This window comes from Xiphias gladius, chromosome 11 (genome assembly GCF_016859285.1).
Source record: "Xiphias gladius isolate SHS-SW01 ecotype Sanya breed wild chromosome 11, ASM1685928v1, whole genome shotgun sequence".
In the NCBI taxonomy this organism is placed as follows: Eukaryota; Metazoa; Chordata; class Actinopteri; order Istiophoriformes; family Xiphiidae; genus Xiphias; species Xiphias gladius.
Window position 1 is genome coordinate 15,485,517 of NC_053410.1, and position 15,790 is coordinate 15,501,306.

General features: G+C 39.1%; 2 protein-coding genes across 3 annotated transcripts in view; both read left to right on the top strand.

Moving 5' to 3' along the window:
• The first annotated feature begins 3,109 nt into the window (after window positions 1-3,109).
• Window positions 3,110-4,462, top strand: npy4r (neuropeptide Y receptor Y4). Its single transcript, XM_040138406.1, has one exon. The coding sequence runs from the start codon at window positions 3,110-3,112 to the stop codon at window positions 4,460-4,462; it is 1,353 nt and encodes a 450-aa protein (XP_039994340.1).
• Window positions 4,463-7,144: 2,682 nt separating this feature from the next.
• mcph1 (microcephalin 1) overlaps window positions 7,145-15,790 on the top strand; it is a 33,072-nt gene continuing 24,426 nt past the window's right edge. For both annotated transcript variants that reach the window (XM_040138375.1, XM_040138376.1), the window contains exons 1-10: window positions 7,145-7,264; window positions 8,668-8,729; window positions 8,824-8,915; window positions 9,030-9,148; window positions 9,291-9,375; window positions 9,754-9,865; window positions 9,950-10,081; window positions 10,188-10,268; window positions 12,457-13,629; window positions 14,921-15,036. In XM_040138375.1, coding sequence (XP_039994309.1) covers window positions 8,696-8,729; window positions 8,824-8,915; window positions 9,030-9,148; window positions 9,291-9,375; window positions 9,754-9,865; window positions 9,950-10,081; window positions 10,188-10,268; window positions 12,457-13,629; window positions 14,921-15,036 — 1,944 coding nt within the window. In that variant the 5' untranslated portion in view covers window positions 7,145-7,264; window positions 8,668-8,695. The remainder of the gene's footprint in view (window positions 7,265-8,667; window positions 8,730-8,823; window positions 8,916-9,029; window positions 9,149-9,290; window positions 9,376-9,753; window positions 9,866-9,949; window positions 10,082-10,187; window positions 10,269-12,456; window positions 13,630-14,920; window positions 15,037-15,790) is intronic.

Here is a 15,790-nt window from a genome sequence, read left to right on the forward strand (position 1 = left end):
TCAGAGAAAATAAAGTTACAACCTGCTCCAACTCTTTTTCTTCTTGCCTGTTCTTCGTCTCTTTAACATTACTTGCTTCAGGTGTAACTTTCAGGATGTAATTGAATAAATCCACCACTGTGTGACAGCAGAGCTTGGTGCACGGAGGGTCTCTGGCAACCAAGGGGCTTTAAATACCCAATAATAGCCATGCTCCCCTAGCTGCTGTCTCTGACAGAAACATTCTGGTTCTCATGATGTTTAGCTCCTTGTCCAACTCTCATCTCTGTGGATTCAGACCTGTTCAGACAATCATTTTTTTCTGTCATCCTGGCATCACAGAGACACTCCACTCTGCCAACCCACTACGTAAGTGCCTATTTTTACTCACAGAAATGATCTCTGTCAAGGAAAATCGCTCTTTTATTAGTTAATCTGTTATGAAATGTATGCTGTCTTGTTTCTCCACTGTCAGTTTGTAACTTAGTGTCCAGAGGTATGCAGGTGCACTATGTGTATCTTCCTCTGCAAATGTTTTTGAATGATGCGTCCAAACAATAGCAGTCCACAGACGGCATTTCTTAGAGCATGCATCCGAATTTCAGCAGGTAAACTAGGAAAAACCGGCAACCAGGGAAAAATATGTAACTGATTTGCAGGAATGTTTCATATACTGCGTGGAAATGTGGAGAAAACCAACGTCCAGGGCAGTATTCATAACAGTATTGTCTTGGAAGGGGAACACCCACAATCCCTGACACCCCCAGCGGGGATTGATTAGGCTTGAGTCATGATCTCAGCTTGAGCAAACCACAGTGCCTGCTGCTGTTATCCTGCTCCTCCACATGCAGGAGGCAAAAGGACAGAGAAATTGTTTCTGAATTGTCCCACTGACTGAGCATGTATATGGAAATACTGTTACTGTTTCTTTGTTTAGGATATTTGTGCAAAATGAATCCATAACAGGTTCCGATAAGTGGTAATATTCACTGGTGGTCTGGTGTAAAGCTGTTATTTAAAAAGGGGAAATAATTTTCTTTTAATGTAATAAAAGGGAAAAAAGCAACACTATTAAAAAGCATCTTTTAAGCTACATATTTTGTATGAATACATATGAACCAGGAACACAGAGGTGAATTTAGAGGTTGGCCTTTCTCTTTGTTTCTCTATGTGCAAGCTGTCCTCTTGTGATTTTAATTTTTAGACAATATATTTACAGTATAATTGTTTAATTCATTAAAAGAAAAAAAAGCTCTTATAATCACTTGTTCCAACCTCCATTATTGCTCATATTTACAGACCTTTAGATTCTAGTCAAATGAAGTTTCCAAATATCAAAAAATTTTATTTTACGATGACTTACGTGAAAACTTGTATGAAATGCAATGCGATGGGGGGATCTGGTCCAAGGAAAATGGCTTTCAGCCTTTTTCTCAATTCCCTGTCAGAGAGCGCTGTTTTGTCAGAGATGAAGGACGCTTGCTCAGGAAGAATATGATGGACTTAGCAGTGCCCAGGTCACAGTGTTCCTTATCCTGTAGAGATTTTGCTACCGAGGGGACTGATCACAAACAACTATATGCTGGATGTGCATCCTACAGTGTCACATCATTCAGGCTCAATTTTGCCAATTATTGGGACATTTTTCCTTCTTTCCTGTTAAGCTTCCTCCGCTCTGAGACCGCTGCTTTATACATCTGGTTACTGGTGACATTACACTTGCCTTTCCTCCCAGACCAAAGGATGATCAATGCCGTGCCAACCTGCCTGCAGGTCACTCAACACACTGACAGAGTAGGTTAGTAATGATGCAGTGTGAAGCGACTGATAGCTAAGTCTGTGTGCCGTTAATGGAAAATGACAGGCTCATTTTCTTTGCGATGCTGGTTTTCACAGCACATGGCAGAGGTTTTGGGGGGGGGGGCTGGAATCCATTTTTAGGATTCTGCAGTGTTATGCTGTTTCACTTCGACATACTACATCATTTATTGTGCACTTGATAAATATAACTCTGTGCTCAAATGTGTGCATAGTAATTTTATTGTCATTAAACTGTTATGTTCAGTCTTGAAGCCTGACTCGAGGATTCGTTGGTGGGAGGGGACCTGACAAGTCTGAGATCTTAAGAAAGCATATAAAAAGAGAGCGAGTGATTGTTACTGTAAGATGAGGAACTGAAACTAGTCTGTGCAACTGCAGTTGGGCTGAGTACAAATGCCGACTATAGAAAAAAAATTACCTTGTGTACATTTTCATTCTCTCGGTCAGTGTAAATTGTGTGAAGATGTAAAGAGCCTACCATTTTGTTCCTTTTTTGGCGGATAATGTTCTTATATGAGGGCAGTATTTTGTGAGCAATCAACTCAAGAACTTCCATATTGCACCCACTATAAGTTAACAGCAATGCTCTGAACTAAATGCGAACATCTACATGCTAACATGCCGATGTTTAGTGAGTATCATGTTTACCATGTTCACCATCTTAGTTAAACACGTTAGCATGCAAACATTTGCTAATTAGCACTGGACACAAAGGCCAGCTGGGGCTAGTGGGAATATCATTTGTTTAGTAGGTATTTGGTTATAAACCAAAGTATTAGAAAAATTGAAATTGTGACCTGACAATGCCGCTAGATGAAAAGGCAAAGTTATCTCAATTTATCCCTTAAGGGGACATGAAGCTCTGAACTAAGTTTAACAGCAATCTATCCAGTTGTTTTTGAGATATTTTAGTTTGGACCAAAGTGGTGGACCAACCGACATACTGAGAATAAGAAAAAAGAAAAAGAAAAAAAATAGACCATAAGGGTATGTTTAAGTGAGTTGCTTTCTTGGACCTAGTGTCACAGTGATTTACAGTAAATTGCAAAAAGTTCTTACATGTTGCACCTTTCGTAGGCTTCCTTCTTCCTCAGGCACAGAATGAACTTTCCTTCACTCTGTGCTTCTCTCAGAATAACAGCGTCACTTCTACACAAACAGATCCCTTGAAGCTTTGCAAGTGAATAATGTTTTTTTTTTTTTCTGTCTCCCTCCGTGCATCCTCTCTCTTTGTCTCAGATGCATCTTTAAAGAGGGTTGGGATGGACAGTTTGATCCTGGAGGCTGGTGACACTGAAGTCCTGGTGAGATGTCCTTGAGTGGCAACACGAGTCAGCCTTCTCCGTCAAGGACAGCTCTCTCTCTGCCCTTGAACAGCTCCACCTCTCCACATTCCCTACCGTGGGAAGAGGTTAAAACCAGTCATGAGTTTGTGCACGAGTGGCCGGGGAATAAGACCCAGCTCCTCTCCAACCTCTTTGTTCCCGGGCATGATGAGCAGTGCCATATGTCTCCCGTCCTCACAGGGTGTCTAGTTGTGTGGTACAGCATTACAATGGTGCTGGGGCTGCTGGGGAACATCGGCCTCATCTGCATCATCACCCGTCGCAGAGAAAAAGTCAATGTCACCGGCATTTTCATCTGCAACCTGTCATTCTCTGACATCCTGGTTTGTGTCTTCTGCCTACCCTTCACTGTCATATACACACTAATGGACCACTGGGTGTTTGGGTCGCTGTTATGTCGGCTGGTGCCGTTCATCCAGTGTGTGTCTGTGACTGTTTCCGTGCTGTCTCTGGTGTTTATTGCTCTGGAAAGACATCAGCTCATCATTAACCCCTCTGGGTGGAAACCGAGCATTCCTCAGGCCTACGTGGCAGTCGTTCTCATTTGGATTCTGGCCTGCTTCACCTCTTCACCTTTCTTGGCCTTTCAGCTACTCACAAATGAGCCCTACACTAATGTAATGCTGCCCCAGGCTCCACTTCATCACCAAGCCTCTCCTAAGGCTTATCTCAATGCATCTCCGCCTCAACCTGCCTCTTTTACATACAAAAACTCATCTGTGCTTCTAAATTCATACCGCGCCCTCTTTTCTTATGCCCCCACACATCCACATATGGAGGCCTGTCTGGAGCACTGGCCATCCCAGCAACACAGACTCGCGTACACCACATGGCTCCTGCTGTTCCAGTACTGTGGCCCACTACTGCTGGTCCTGCTCTGTTATGTTAGAGTTTTTGTGCGCCTTCGCCACCGCAAAGAAATGCTCGACCGTGCCAGGACCCCAGAGAGCCAGCACATGACCCACAGCCGACGAATCAACATCATGCTGGTTGCCCTCATAACAGCCTTTGCTCTTTGCTGGCTGCCGCTCACCACCTTCAATGTGGTGTCAGACTGGAACCAGGAGGCTCTGCCCATCTGCCACCACAACCTGCTGTTCTCCCTCTGCCACCTGCTGGCCATGTCGTCCACCTGCATCAACCCCATCATCTATGGCTTCCTCAACTCCAACTTTCGACAGGAGGTGAGAGAGGTGCTCCTGCACTGCCGCTGCCGCCCACTAGAAGAAGAGTGCGAGCGTTTCCCCATGTCCACTTTGCACATGGAAGTGTCCCGCACCTCTGTGCCTCTCAACTGCAGGAGCAACTCTGTCTGACTTGACGCTACAACCTAAAGGATACTGCTGTAGTAGGACGTAGTTACATAAACTGTGCAGTTATAGGACTACTGCTGTTTGTTCTACCTTTAATAACAGTAGATAACAGTTTTGATAGTGGTTTAAAGTGCAAAATTTTTGTCAGTGGTTTGAAGTGAAATGTGCAGTAAAATGTTGGTTTATCTTGTTCCGCAGTATCTCATAATTATAAAAGGAGCATGTTGATGTAAAAAAAAAAAATCTTACAGTTTCTAAAGAATGTGTCATTTTAAACTAATCTATTGCTGTATCCCAATTCCATGCATCGTACTAAGTGTAAACAGCATATACTATATTCTATACATTACACTATACTGTTTTTTGCAGTTAGGATAAAAGAAATCAACATATTTTACCATTTTATACTAATAGGACATTATTTAATATGTACCCAATTTAGGTGTCAATTAAACTTTACTAAGCAAAATGTTTTTTTCCAAATATCTTATACAAAGTATGCTAGAACCATACTGCAAGCTGCATATTGGTATGTTATCAACATACAGAGAGGTGACAAGATCTGAGAAATTGAGAAACATAACAAATGCATTCATACAGAGTTCAGGTTATCACTGAATAGACATTTTTCACAGCAGACATTTGGACTTGTCATTGTAGGAGAAGCACAGATGTTACTAATGACACCAACAATGGCTCTGTTCGATTCAGGCGTCTCAGTGAGCCATGACAGTGTGACAGTGAGCCAACATGCATAATATCAGGATCCTGAAACTGAAGCAGCTAAATAGAATCCAGCCATCAATCATTTTATTATTTACACCTGTGCTTTTCCTACGGTGACATCTCAAAATGTCTTATGTGAAAAAGGCCTATTGTTTGACGACAATAAAAAGTAAGTGACTTCTCTGAGGCTTTCACAGTTACCAGACCTCAACCCAACTGAGAGCTTCAGAGACATGTTTAAAGGGGCACTCAAGCTGTTCTCGAGGCTTGGTGGCCGGGCCAACAGCTTTCCTATATGTTGGTTTTTCATTTAACTTGTCATGGAGTTTTATGTTGTACTGTAAATGTAACACAGATGCTTTTTGTGATAAACTAGACACACGTTAAAATTGATTTGTTTGATGAGTGATCTGGTGCTGTTGTATTTCTCACCTTTTATCACTACTTTTGTATTTATGGCATTTGTGCGGTGAAATCAGTGTGTTGATCTTGGTGAAGACAAACACGAGGTCTGTTGTGTTTTGTGATTAATGTGACTCATAGAAGTAAAATGTAACAGTTTATAAGATTTTTAAATTATAAGTTTACTTTAGAGGTGTTTAATAAATAAATAAATAATGGCAAATTTTTTTTATGTGAGGCTTTTAATGTTTATTAAAAATTTGCTAGCCTAACATTTCATTATAAATCAGAGTGTCTTTGTAGATGTATTATAACTAAGACTGGCTTAGTGTTTAATATTTTGGAATTCTTATAAGTTCTTTCATGACACCTCATATGTGCAAACATGAAGATTACATACCACTAATTCAAAGGTTTTCCTATGACTGCATAAAGTATGTGGGAGACTATAGGCACAGTATATGTGTATATACAGTATATGTGCCTGGTTCAATAATCCCAGTAATGGGATTACCGTATGGCGTATATTTTATTTGAGAAACCAGACATTTTTTAACTACTACCTCAAATGCCTTATTCTCTTGTCTCCATTAAACAATATGATAGGATAAAAATTGTTTTCTTTGCTGCATGGCAAAAAATATTATGAGACAAATTACAATGAATACTTTCTATGATTGGATAGTATGGAAGTTTGTCTCCCAAAAAAATGAAGCTATCAACCCGTAAAGACCACCAAATGCATATTGAATATTGAATATTAGTCGGACTCGTCTGTGTCTGCAAAGACTGCAAAGACAATGAGATGTCTGAAGAAGTAGGAAGTAAAATCATAAGATTTTGAAATATTTTTGTGTTTAGGTAATGATAAGTACTACCAATGAACCCCACGTTATACTTGATGGTTCATAAAGCATAAATTGCACCTGGAAATGCGCACACACACACACACACACACACACGCACACACACGCACACACACACACACACACACACACACACACACACACACACACACACACACACACACGCATAAACACGCATACACACGCATAAACACAAAAATGAAATGATCACTTGAAACTGTTTGCATGGTACCATATTCAGCAAATTCAACCTCATTCCAGGACAGCCATATCTGCTTGAGCTTGCTTAGTGTGATTGAGGGATCTGATTTTGGTTTAAATACGTGACAGATTTAAACAAGGAAAATTGTTTTTAAAAACTGGCTATACACCATCTTTCGTCTTAAGAGCCTTTGTTTGTGTCATTCCGAGCAAACTGCAGGTTTGACCAAGAATCCAAACACACCATAAGCTATTTATTATGTGAACAGGATTTCCACTTCTTTTGACCCTAAATTAAGTCATTTTAACGTACTTATGTGGTTGTCTGTCAAGAGAGACTGAAAAAGTTGCAATAATACTTCTAAAAGTTTATTTAATTCACTGACAGGAAAGGTGGAAGTTTAAGTTGACTTCGTAGGGCTCTTATCAGGGACACTACGGCGTTCCCTTTGCCACCGCTTCTGGGTTGGAAGTGATGCATTTTTCCCATCAGCCAATGATTACCCTCCGTCCCATAATGCATTGCATCACAAACTGCACGCGCGAACGATGCACACCGTAGTTAGGTATTGTTGGAAACTGAACAATTTAAACCTCACTACTGTATAAAGTAAGTTCCCGGCATCTACTAAACAATTCTGGGTTATATCCGTGTTCCTGTCTGTGTACTGCTAATAGTCCAAAATGTGTAATACGTTTATCACCATATTACGGAAGTATTAACCCAAGTTAGCCACACCAGTATAATGCTAAGAAAGTTAGTTAGCTCATCAGTATAGCTGCAAAACGTCGCGGAAACTAACGGAAAACTAGCATCAACATTAGCGTTACTAGCTGGGTAGAAGACATTTATAGAATTCAGCTGAAGTCACTGGTGTTTGATCAAAAATATGTGCCATGTATATTGTACGTAACACTGTAACTAACGCCCAAAAATCTGTAAGATTAGTCTGTGAGTCACTAAGTACTTTAGTTATCGAATGTTAACACGACTCTACACGTTTCAGTCCTTTGATTTATAATATAAAACATAACATAGAGGCAAGGTGTTTGGGAAATGCAGATTGAGGTAGGTAGACATATCGTATGCACCCCAATTGAGAAAAACATACCCCCAAACATACAGGCAGAGTCATAAAGCACTGACTTCAGAGAAAAGAAGAATAACAAGACCTGAAAGAGATGGTCTGGCTCCCACAGAGCCCTGATCTCAACATCAGCCTGGGATTACATGAAGAGACAGAACACAGTGACACAGCCTAAATCCACAGACGAAATGTGGCAAGTTCTCAAAAATACTAACAACCTACCCTAACAACAACCTACCTTGAAAAACTGTGTGTGGGTGTACCAAGGCGAATAATCGCGGTTTTAAAGGCAAAGGGTGGTCACACCAAATATTGACTGACTCATAAATAAAAACTATGCGTGGCATTATTTTTGAAAGCATCCTCCCTTTACTTTTACTGTCTAAAACAGAACAGTAGTGTTGCTTCACAGCTTTAGATCAGAAACTTGAGTCTTCAATTGTTTTGATATGATTAATCAGGGATTGGTTGGTTGACAGAAATGATATTCATCCCTCTGAAGCAAAATACAGTTTAACAAATGTGATCAATTGCTTGTTTTCCTCCTCCTCATATCTTCATGAAATGATATCCTCAGAAAAATATGAACGTATTACTATTTTTGCCTGATGACGGTAGTGTTATGACATCACTTTGGGCTGTGGTAACTTATTGGAATTGTCATTTCTTTTTACACTTGTTACTAATTATTCAGTTACTCAAAGACATAATTACTGGATTTACAATAATAAAAGTAATCCTGGGTTGCAGCCATGATTTTGACACCAATCGACTATCAGATAAGATTATTTATTTATAATTATTTTTGCATTATTGTCCATGATTGGTTTAGTCGGCACGAAGAACCAAGGAGTGCGAGTAACATTCCTGTGGATTCTGAAAGCTGAATATCCATCTCAAAAATGTCTTTATGGCTTTTATGTAGGTGGATCTTGGAGCTAAAAAGCCCAGTAATGACCGCAAGCAACAACGGTTCAGTTCTTAAAGGTACTGTACAACATCTTAGTTTTACTGCAGTTAATCCAGGCTGAACTTTATGGTTTACAGTTTAAGTTTATGACTCCTTTCAATGTGTTTGCAGATGTCGTTGCCTATGTTGATGTGTGGTCATCAGACAAAACAGCAAACTATTCGAAACCATTCATTCAGCAGCTGCTGGAAATGGGAGCTCAGGTGAGACCATAGAGCACGTAAACACATTTGAACTATATTGTATGCCATTTACTGTATTAACAGACAGCTGTTACGTATTCTTTGCAAAACGTATATTTGCGTTTTCTTTTAAAGGTATCAAAAACATTCAATAAACAAGTCACTCATGTAGTCTTCAACAATGGTCATCTGGCAACATGGAGAAAAGCCAAGAAAAGTGATGTCAGGCTTGTCTCTGTTCTCTGGGTAGGAAGGTAAGAGAGTTGTGCACTTTTTTAACTTCAACAATTCTGTGATATTTTCTTGATTGTATTGTCATCAAGTTTAACAAGTTGTTGTTGGGAATCATTACTTGAGTCTCTTAATGCGGCTTATTTTTGGTGAAATGATGTTCAGATGTTATGACGACGGTGTGCGTGTCGATGAGGAGTTGTATCCAGCCCTAAATGATGAAAGCAATCCTGTGTTGAAGAATAAGAAAGTGAGTAGAGACAGATTTACATGTGATGGCTCCACTTAAATAATTATAACCTCTCTGGAGCCCCTCTTTAAAAAAATTCTAGAGTTCACCCATACTAATACTTTTTGACTGAAACTTTCCTACTTGATTTGTCTGGAAAATTGGCCTTACTGAAGTTTCTTTCACTGCTGTGACCAATTCAGTGCATTAATAAAATGTATGTCCTGGTGTTACGTTGCATAGAATTGAATGAGAAAGCAGATTGATCATTGTTCAGCTTTTCTAAACAAATTGAGAACATTCCCTTTTAATTTACATTGCAATTTTGACATTGGAAGTATTCAAATGTGGATTTATTTACTTCCTACTCAAAATATTTTTTTTGTTTGATTCACATAGCATCGCTGCATGCAGCCAAAAGATTCTCCAGAGAGGACTCCTGAAAATGACAGGCGCATGAGGAAAAAGTTAGACAAGTTGATGAAAGACCTCGCTCCAAAACAACCTCTGGGTAGGAGATTCTTACACATTTGGAAATGTTTACTTAAGACCACAGGATATAGTTTGTCATCTCACAATTATTATTGTTGCACAGTTACAGATGTGTCACCCATCATCATCGACGAAGAGAGTGGAATAGTCTATAGCCCTGCATTAAAAAGATCGGATTATATGGCACAGCGTTTGAAAGACATGAAACAGAAGCGGGAAAACCTCTCACCCACAGGTATGTGCAGCAGCAGGTGTACAGGCTGATGAACTGACAGAGCCTTTTCAACACATTTCAACACTTGACATGCCAACCAGTTTACACAAATGTCATTGTCTTTCAGCTTCACAAATGCCTGAATCCTGCTCACCCACTGGGCTAAAGCCTTCTCTTGGGAGCTCACCAACTATCTTCAGATTAATGTGTAAGAAAATTAAGTGTTATCTTCTTGTTATTAATCAATGGTAAATTGTAATGTAGTTTTTATCTTTCCCAACTCCAAAGATCAATTTCTAAATTTTCTAGGGAAGTGTCAGCGTTCTCCTGATACCATATTTGATTTGTATATATGCAACATGTATATATGCAATAGTTAATGATTTAAAGATGTCCAATGTGTGGTCAAAGTGGCTACATATTTCTGAATGTTTAGAATACTAGTTCAGTGCCTGTTCAAAATGTGTTTGTTATCTCATTAATAGTTCAGTATTTTATTCAATCATGTAATCATCATCATCAAATTTCTACATCACTGCTCTATTATGACATTAATAATAATATTAATAATAGACCATATTTGTCAGATACTTGATCAGAAAATACTGGACCCCAAAATCAAAAGGAATGCGGTGACAGATTCAGATTCACTTGCCAATTTATTAGGTACACCTAGACAAAACTAATGTAGTATAATAAAACAGGTCTGCAATAAATCCTCCCTTCATGAGGATTATAATGTTCAGTTTTTAGTGTGTAAATTACTGTAATCACTGTGCATCATAGCAATCCTTTCCCTGAACTGGAGAATCAGTATTTTTACTGAAGAATTTGACTTTAAACTTATAATGGATATAGCATGTATTTATTTCATCACTGCAGTTAAGAAAATCACTGGTAAATGTATTTCTACATCGAAACAAAACGATTTAGCATCAGTTTAAGCCACTTTCTCACTCATACATGGCCGTAAAAGGAAAGAGAAACGGCCAAAAAACAACGTTAGATGAAGCATGGTGTAATGTTACATTACCATAACAGCGGCGGCGCATAAATAACTTGTTTCGCCTTTTTTTAATAATCCAAATATATCATGCTTGGCTGGGGATGAAAAGTAAACAAAACAGTGCTGTCTTGGTGTTTCTGCCTTAAACAAAGTGTTCCGAGATGCTTTTGCTTCGAATGACCATACATAGCAGTTGTACTGCTGCAATAAGCCATTTCCAATTTGCAGGGCTTGGGCCTCTGTATAAAATAGTCCCGCACTATAGGTGATTCTGTGCGAGGTTTTGTAGCTGCAGTTTGTTTACCTGGGAATTCATGTTTTGACTGGGCACAGCCATCTTTGCAATGCGCCGTTGTGTAATCGATTACGTCGGCCACATGGGTGAGTTGCCCTTGCTCTTACCACTGTTTAATGTTTCTCGGTGTATTTTTTTCGAGAGCCACTCATCCAAAACCATCACACTCAACAGGGCGCTTCCATGGGCCCTCAACAATACACATGTGAAGGTTGAAGTCGATCGGATGAGCAGTTGTTGAGAAAACCGAAGGTCAGGCAGGCAGACAGACAGAAAGACATACGGATAGAGATTTCTCCATTTATTAGTAGGATTACTAGGATACATTCAAAGCATGTTTGCAGAGTTATCCGGCAGGTAAAGCAACATGTATATATGCAATATTGGCAATATTGGCATATTTGTTTCTCAGGCTCATGACATAAGAAGTCAATGTGTGTAAACGGTTTTCAAAAAAGCATTAAAAAACATTTGTCTTAAAAAATCCAACTACTAGTATTGATTCTGGAGTCACTGTGTACATGAAAATGTACAAATTGTTGAATAAAGATAGCAATTAGTAACTGAGTCATAGATATATAGCTCGTAAGCAAAAATGTACAGTGAGCTATGTCTTTTGTTTGTCTGTGTTTTGCCGAAATACATACTCTTTTGTGTGTCTTTGGCATCTTACTGTTTTAAAGGTCCATTAAAAGAGTCTGGTTACAAGAGAAACACAAACAGTGACAGGCAGACACGGGGCAACATTTGCATCCCATTAGTCAGCTTCTGAATGTACAGTATTTACTCGTGTTTTCCCCTCATTTGCTCTGACAGCTCCTAAGAAAAATAACCGTGTCTCATCAGCTTGCTACATGAGTAGTTCTCCTCATCAGCTCCCTGTTTACCTCGGCTTTCCATCACTTCACAGTGGGCATGTAGCGCAATCTACATGTGTGAACTTGTGAAGTGTGAGCAGCTGCCTGTGGTTTTATATAGTAGCAGTCAGTGAGATCCATTGCAAATCCAGCTAAACCTCCTGGGAAACAAAAGAAATGAACTTAAAGTGGTTGAAAGATGCATAAAACCATTAATTATTATTTTTTCCCAATATAGTTGACCAGTCGGATGATGATCCCAGTGCTTCTGTTGCTGAACCCGGTTGCTCACCTGATAAAGAAGAGGGGAGAACACAAGTTGATGTTACTGAGCACAGACATCTTGAAAAACGCCACAAGAAAGGCTCTGAAAAGCCCTGTCTGTCATCCTGCCGTGATGTGCCAAAAAGGATTTCAAGTCCTTTGAAATGTCCTGACTTGGAGTTCAAAGAGGACAAAGAAGGGAATGGACAAAAAAAGTCAAGAAGGAACTCGGTCAGAAAAAAGCCAGCCGAGAAGAGCAAATCTGTAGGATTATTAGAAAGTCTTTGCCAGGATACGAGATCTGACAACAGCAAGAACTTTCGTAAAGTAAAAAGACAATCACAGATAAAATCATCTAGCCTATCACCTAACGAATCTGAAAAGGGGAAGCAAAAAATTAAAGCAGCTAAATCTTTTACAGAGACTAAGACCAGTATTTGTACTGATGATGTGAATTGTTCTAGTTGCCTCTCTTCACCAGCCATGTCAGGTGATCCTGAAGTTGAACTAACAAAAGAAACTGGTACTAAATTATGGAAACTGGAACGGAAAATACCCAAACGAGCTAGACAGTCACTTTCAGCCTTGGTACGATCTTTCACTCTGTCTGGTGCAAGTGTTGCCTCAGGTTCCACTGATGGAGATGATAACGTGTTTGAGGACTATTTCTCCCCAGCTAATCACCAGAGATCAAAAATACCTCTTTTCTCTAATCTGCCTGTGGTGAAAGACATTCAGATTCCTTTTGAGTTGGACTCTGTCCCACAGAAGAGAAAACAAAGAAGAAGTGAAAGAACAGGATCTGAAACTAACAGTAAAAAGAAGAGGAAACTGGAAGAAAGTCTGAGTGGCAAAAATCTCATTCAGCAGTCGCATACAAGCAGTCACCGACAACAGGATGTTAAAGAATCTCTGCCTGCATTGGACAGTCCGAGTGCCAGACACAGTGCAAGTGTAACACTTGTGGCTGAAAGAGCAAGACAGAGCACCTTGCCATTTACAAGCACCAGTACAACTACAAGTGATGCAGAAGCAGAACAGAGAAGAGCATCAACATCGGTACAACCAACAATGGTAACAGAGGATAACGCAGTATCGGAGCTGCAGAAAAACTCCGATGTCAGTGTCCTTTCTCACGCCATGGAAAGTGAGTAGAAAGGCTACCAGAGTTTAGAACGTCTACATTAATAACAATGGACCCAATACTCGGTTTTCCTCTATTACCCTCATCATTATGAACTGAACAAAACATATTACTAATGGTGTTTGAACCATCACAGTGGTCACGGTTTGTAACTGTAATCTCTGGGTCATGTATGCGGTTTCTGAAGGTTTGCTACGTAATTATTCGTAATTATTCTTTGAGGTATTAGTAGATGATTCACTCCAGCTATTTTTCTGAAGGGGAATTTTTTTGTGGGTGTCACATTTTAAAGAGAACAATAAAGAAATATCTTCAACGTAAATAAAAGGCCTTTTTATATGATTGTGGTTAAATTCTATATGTATTTGTTTTAGTTTATTTTAATTTGAGGTTTGTGTACGTGTGTGTGTGCGTGTGTGTGTGTGTGTGTGTGTGTGTGTGTGGTACAACATACAAGGTTTGAGATATATTCTCCCCATGTTTCTATGGATTTTTATGGGTTCTCTCCCACAATCCAAAGACATTAGTTGGTGAATTGGAAGCTGTATTTGCCTGTAGGTGCGGATTTGTTTGTCTGTCAGTATGTGATAAACTGGTGACCTGTCCAGGGTGTACCTCGCGTCTCGCCCTACACGTGCTAAGATCTCATCCCACTAGACCCTGAACTGGATAAGAACTTTTGACACTGGACAGAGTTTCAGATGGAAAATCAGCATTTAATACTTTTTCTCAACTGAAGCCTTCTTTACTGTTTAATAACATTACTGGCGTAAACCAGTCTTACAGTATCAGAAAACATCAATAAATTTGATTTAATGTTAGTCTGTGTATTAAAGTTTTCAATTCCATGTTTTGAATTTAGGTAGTGATGTGGCCCTTTTGATGACATTTAGATCACAGATTGATTTGATCTACTTATAAAAAATATTTACTCTATTCACTGATTCTGTTTCCCCACATATTTGAAACAGTATATTTAACATTGTGTTGAAGAGGTGCTTACCTTAAAAATATGAGAACTGAGAATATTTAAGTTTATATCTTTATTAACCTTTAAAATAATGATTAGTTTGAGTTAATTTAATTTTTACTAAATTTAAGTTAATAGTCTGTTACTCATTTGGTAGTTGTGAGGTGCTAGGAGAGGTGTTGCAATTTAGAATTTAATGACAGTTTTCAGCCTATATAACAAAGCATAGATCTGCATGCACACAGAAACAGTGCCTGCTGTGTGATAGCTTGAGTGACGTCCTCCCACATTGTTTTCAATTGTTTTTGTTGTTTTCAAATGTAGGTAGAGGAAATGAATGTACAGTTGCAGCTGGTTTAACAGAGATCCCCTCTGAAGGCGAAGAAAATCACAATAAGCAAGTCAGCTTGATTCTTCAGAAAATGGTCAACAAAACAAAGGTAAGAAGACATGATTCTTTTTAAATTTCTAACTGAATTGAACTGTGCAATTATATAATTTAATGTCCATTATGATGATAGAATTTGAAGACTTTTGCAAAGTTTTCCCAAAAATGCATGTTGATGGTACATTTCCTACAGTATTGTGGGAAAAAATTGGAATGGGACTGCAAAAACAGGATGTTATGAGTATTAAGTCGCCAGTAGGAAGCTTTCAGATTCATTAGATACTGCTGTGACATGGGATTGCACAGTTTTAATAACAAATCTCCTACTTGCTAATTTGTCTTCTAGATTGCATACTTGACTTTGAAACAGTTCACATTTTCATATGAAACTAATTCTCTCGTCCAACAAGCCTGAACTTTGCAATCTTTATCTTCTTCATCACAGAAATACAGAAATATGAACACACTGTTAAAAAAAAAAAAAAAAAAAAATTAACTTGAGCTTGTACTTTACTTATATTCTAAAACTGCTGCAGCTGCAAATTTGACAAAATACTAACATTCATGGTTTTCTGTATTATAGGAAGCTTAGGAAGTAACTAAACATCAGCACTGTGTGTGTGTGTAATTTCTTTTTAAGTATTTCCTCCGTAAGGTCGTACACTTCCATAGCTGTAGGCGTTTTGACGCATCTAGCCAAGAGGTTCTGTCTGGTCCTGAGGGTTTCCTGTGTTTTGCCTCTGTGATGGTAGTGTACAACTTCCTTGCTTGTGAAATGCACCTGGGCTCTGTTTTCGTTACACTGG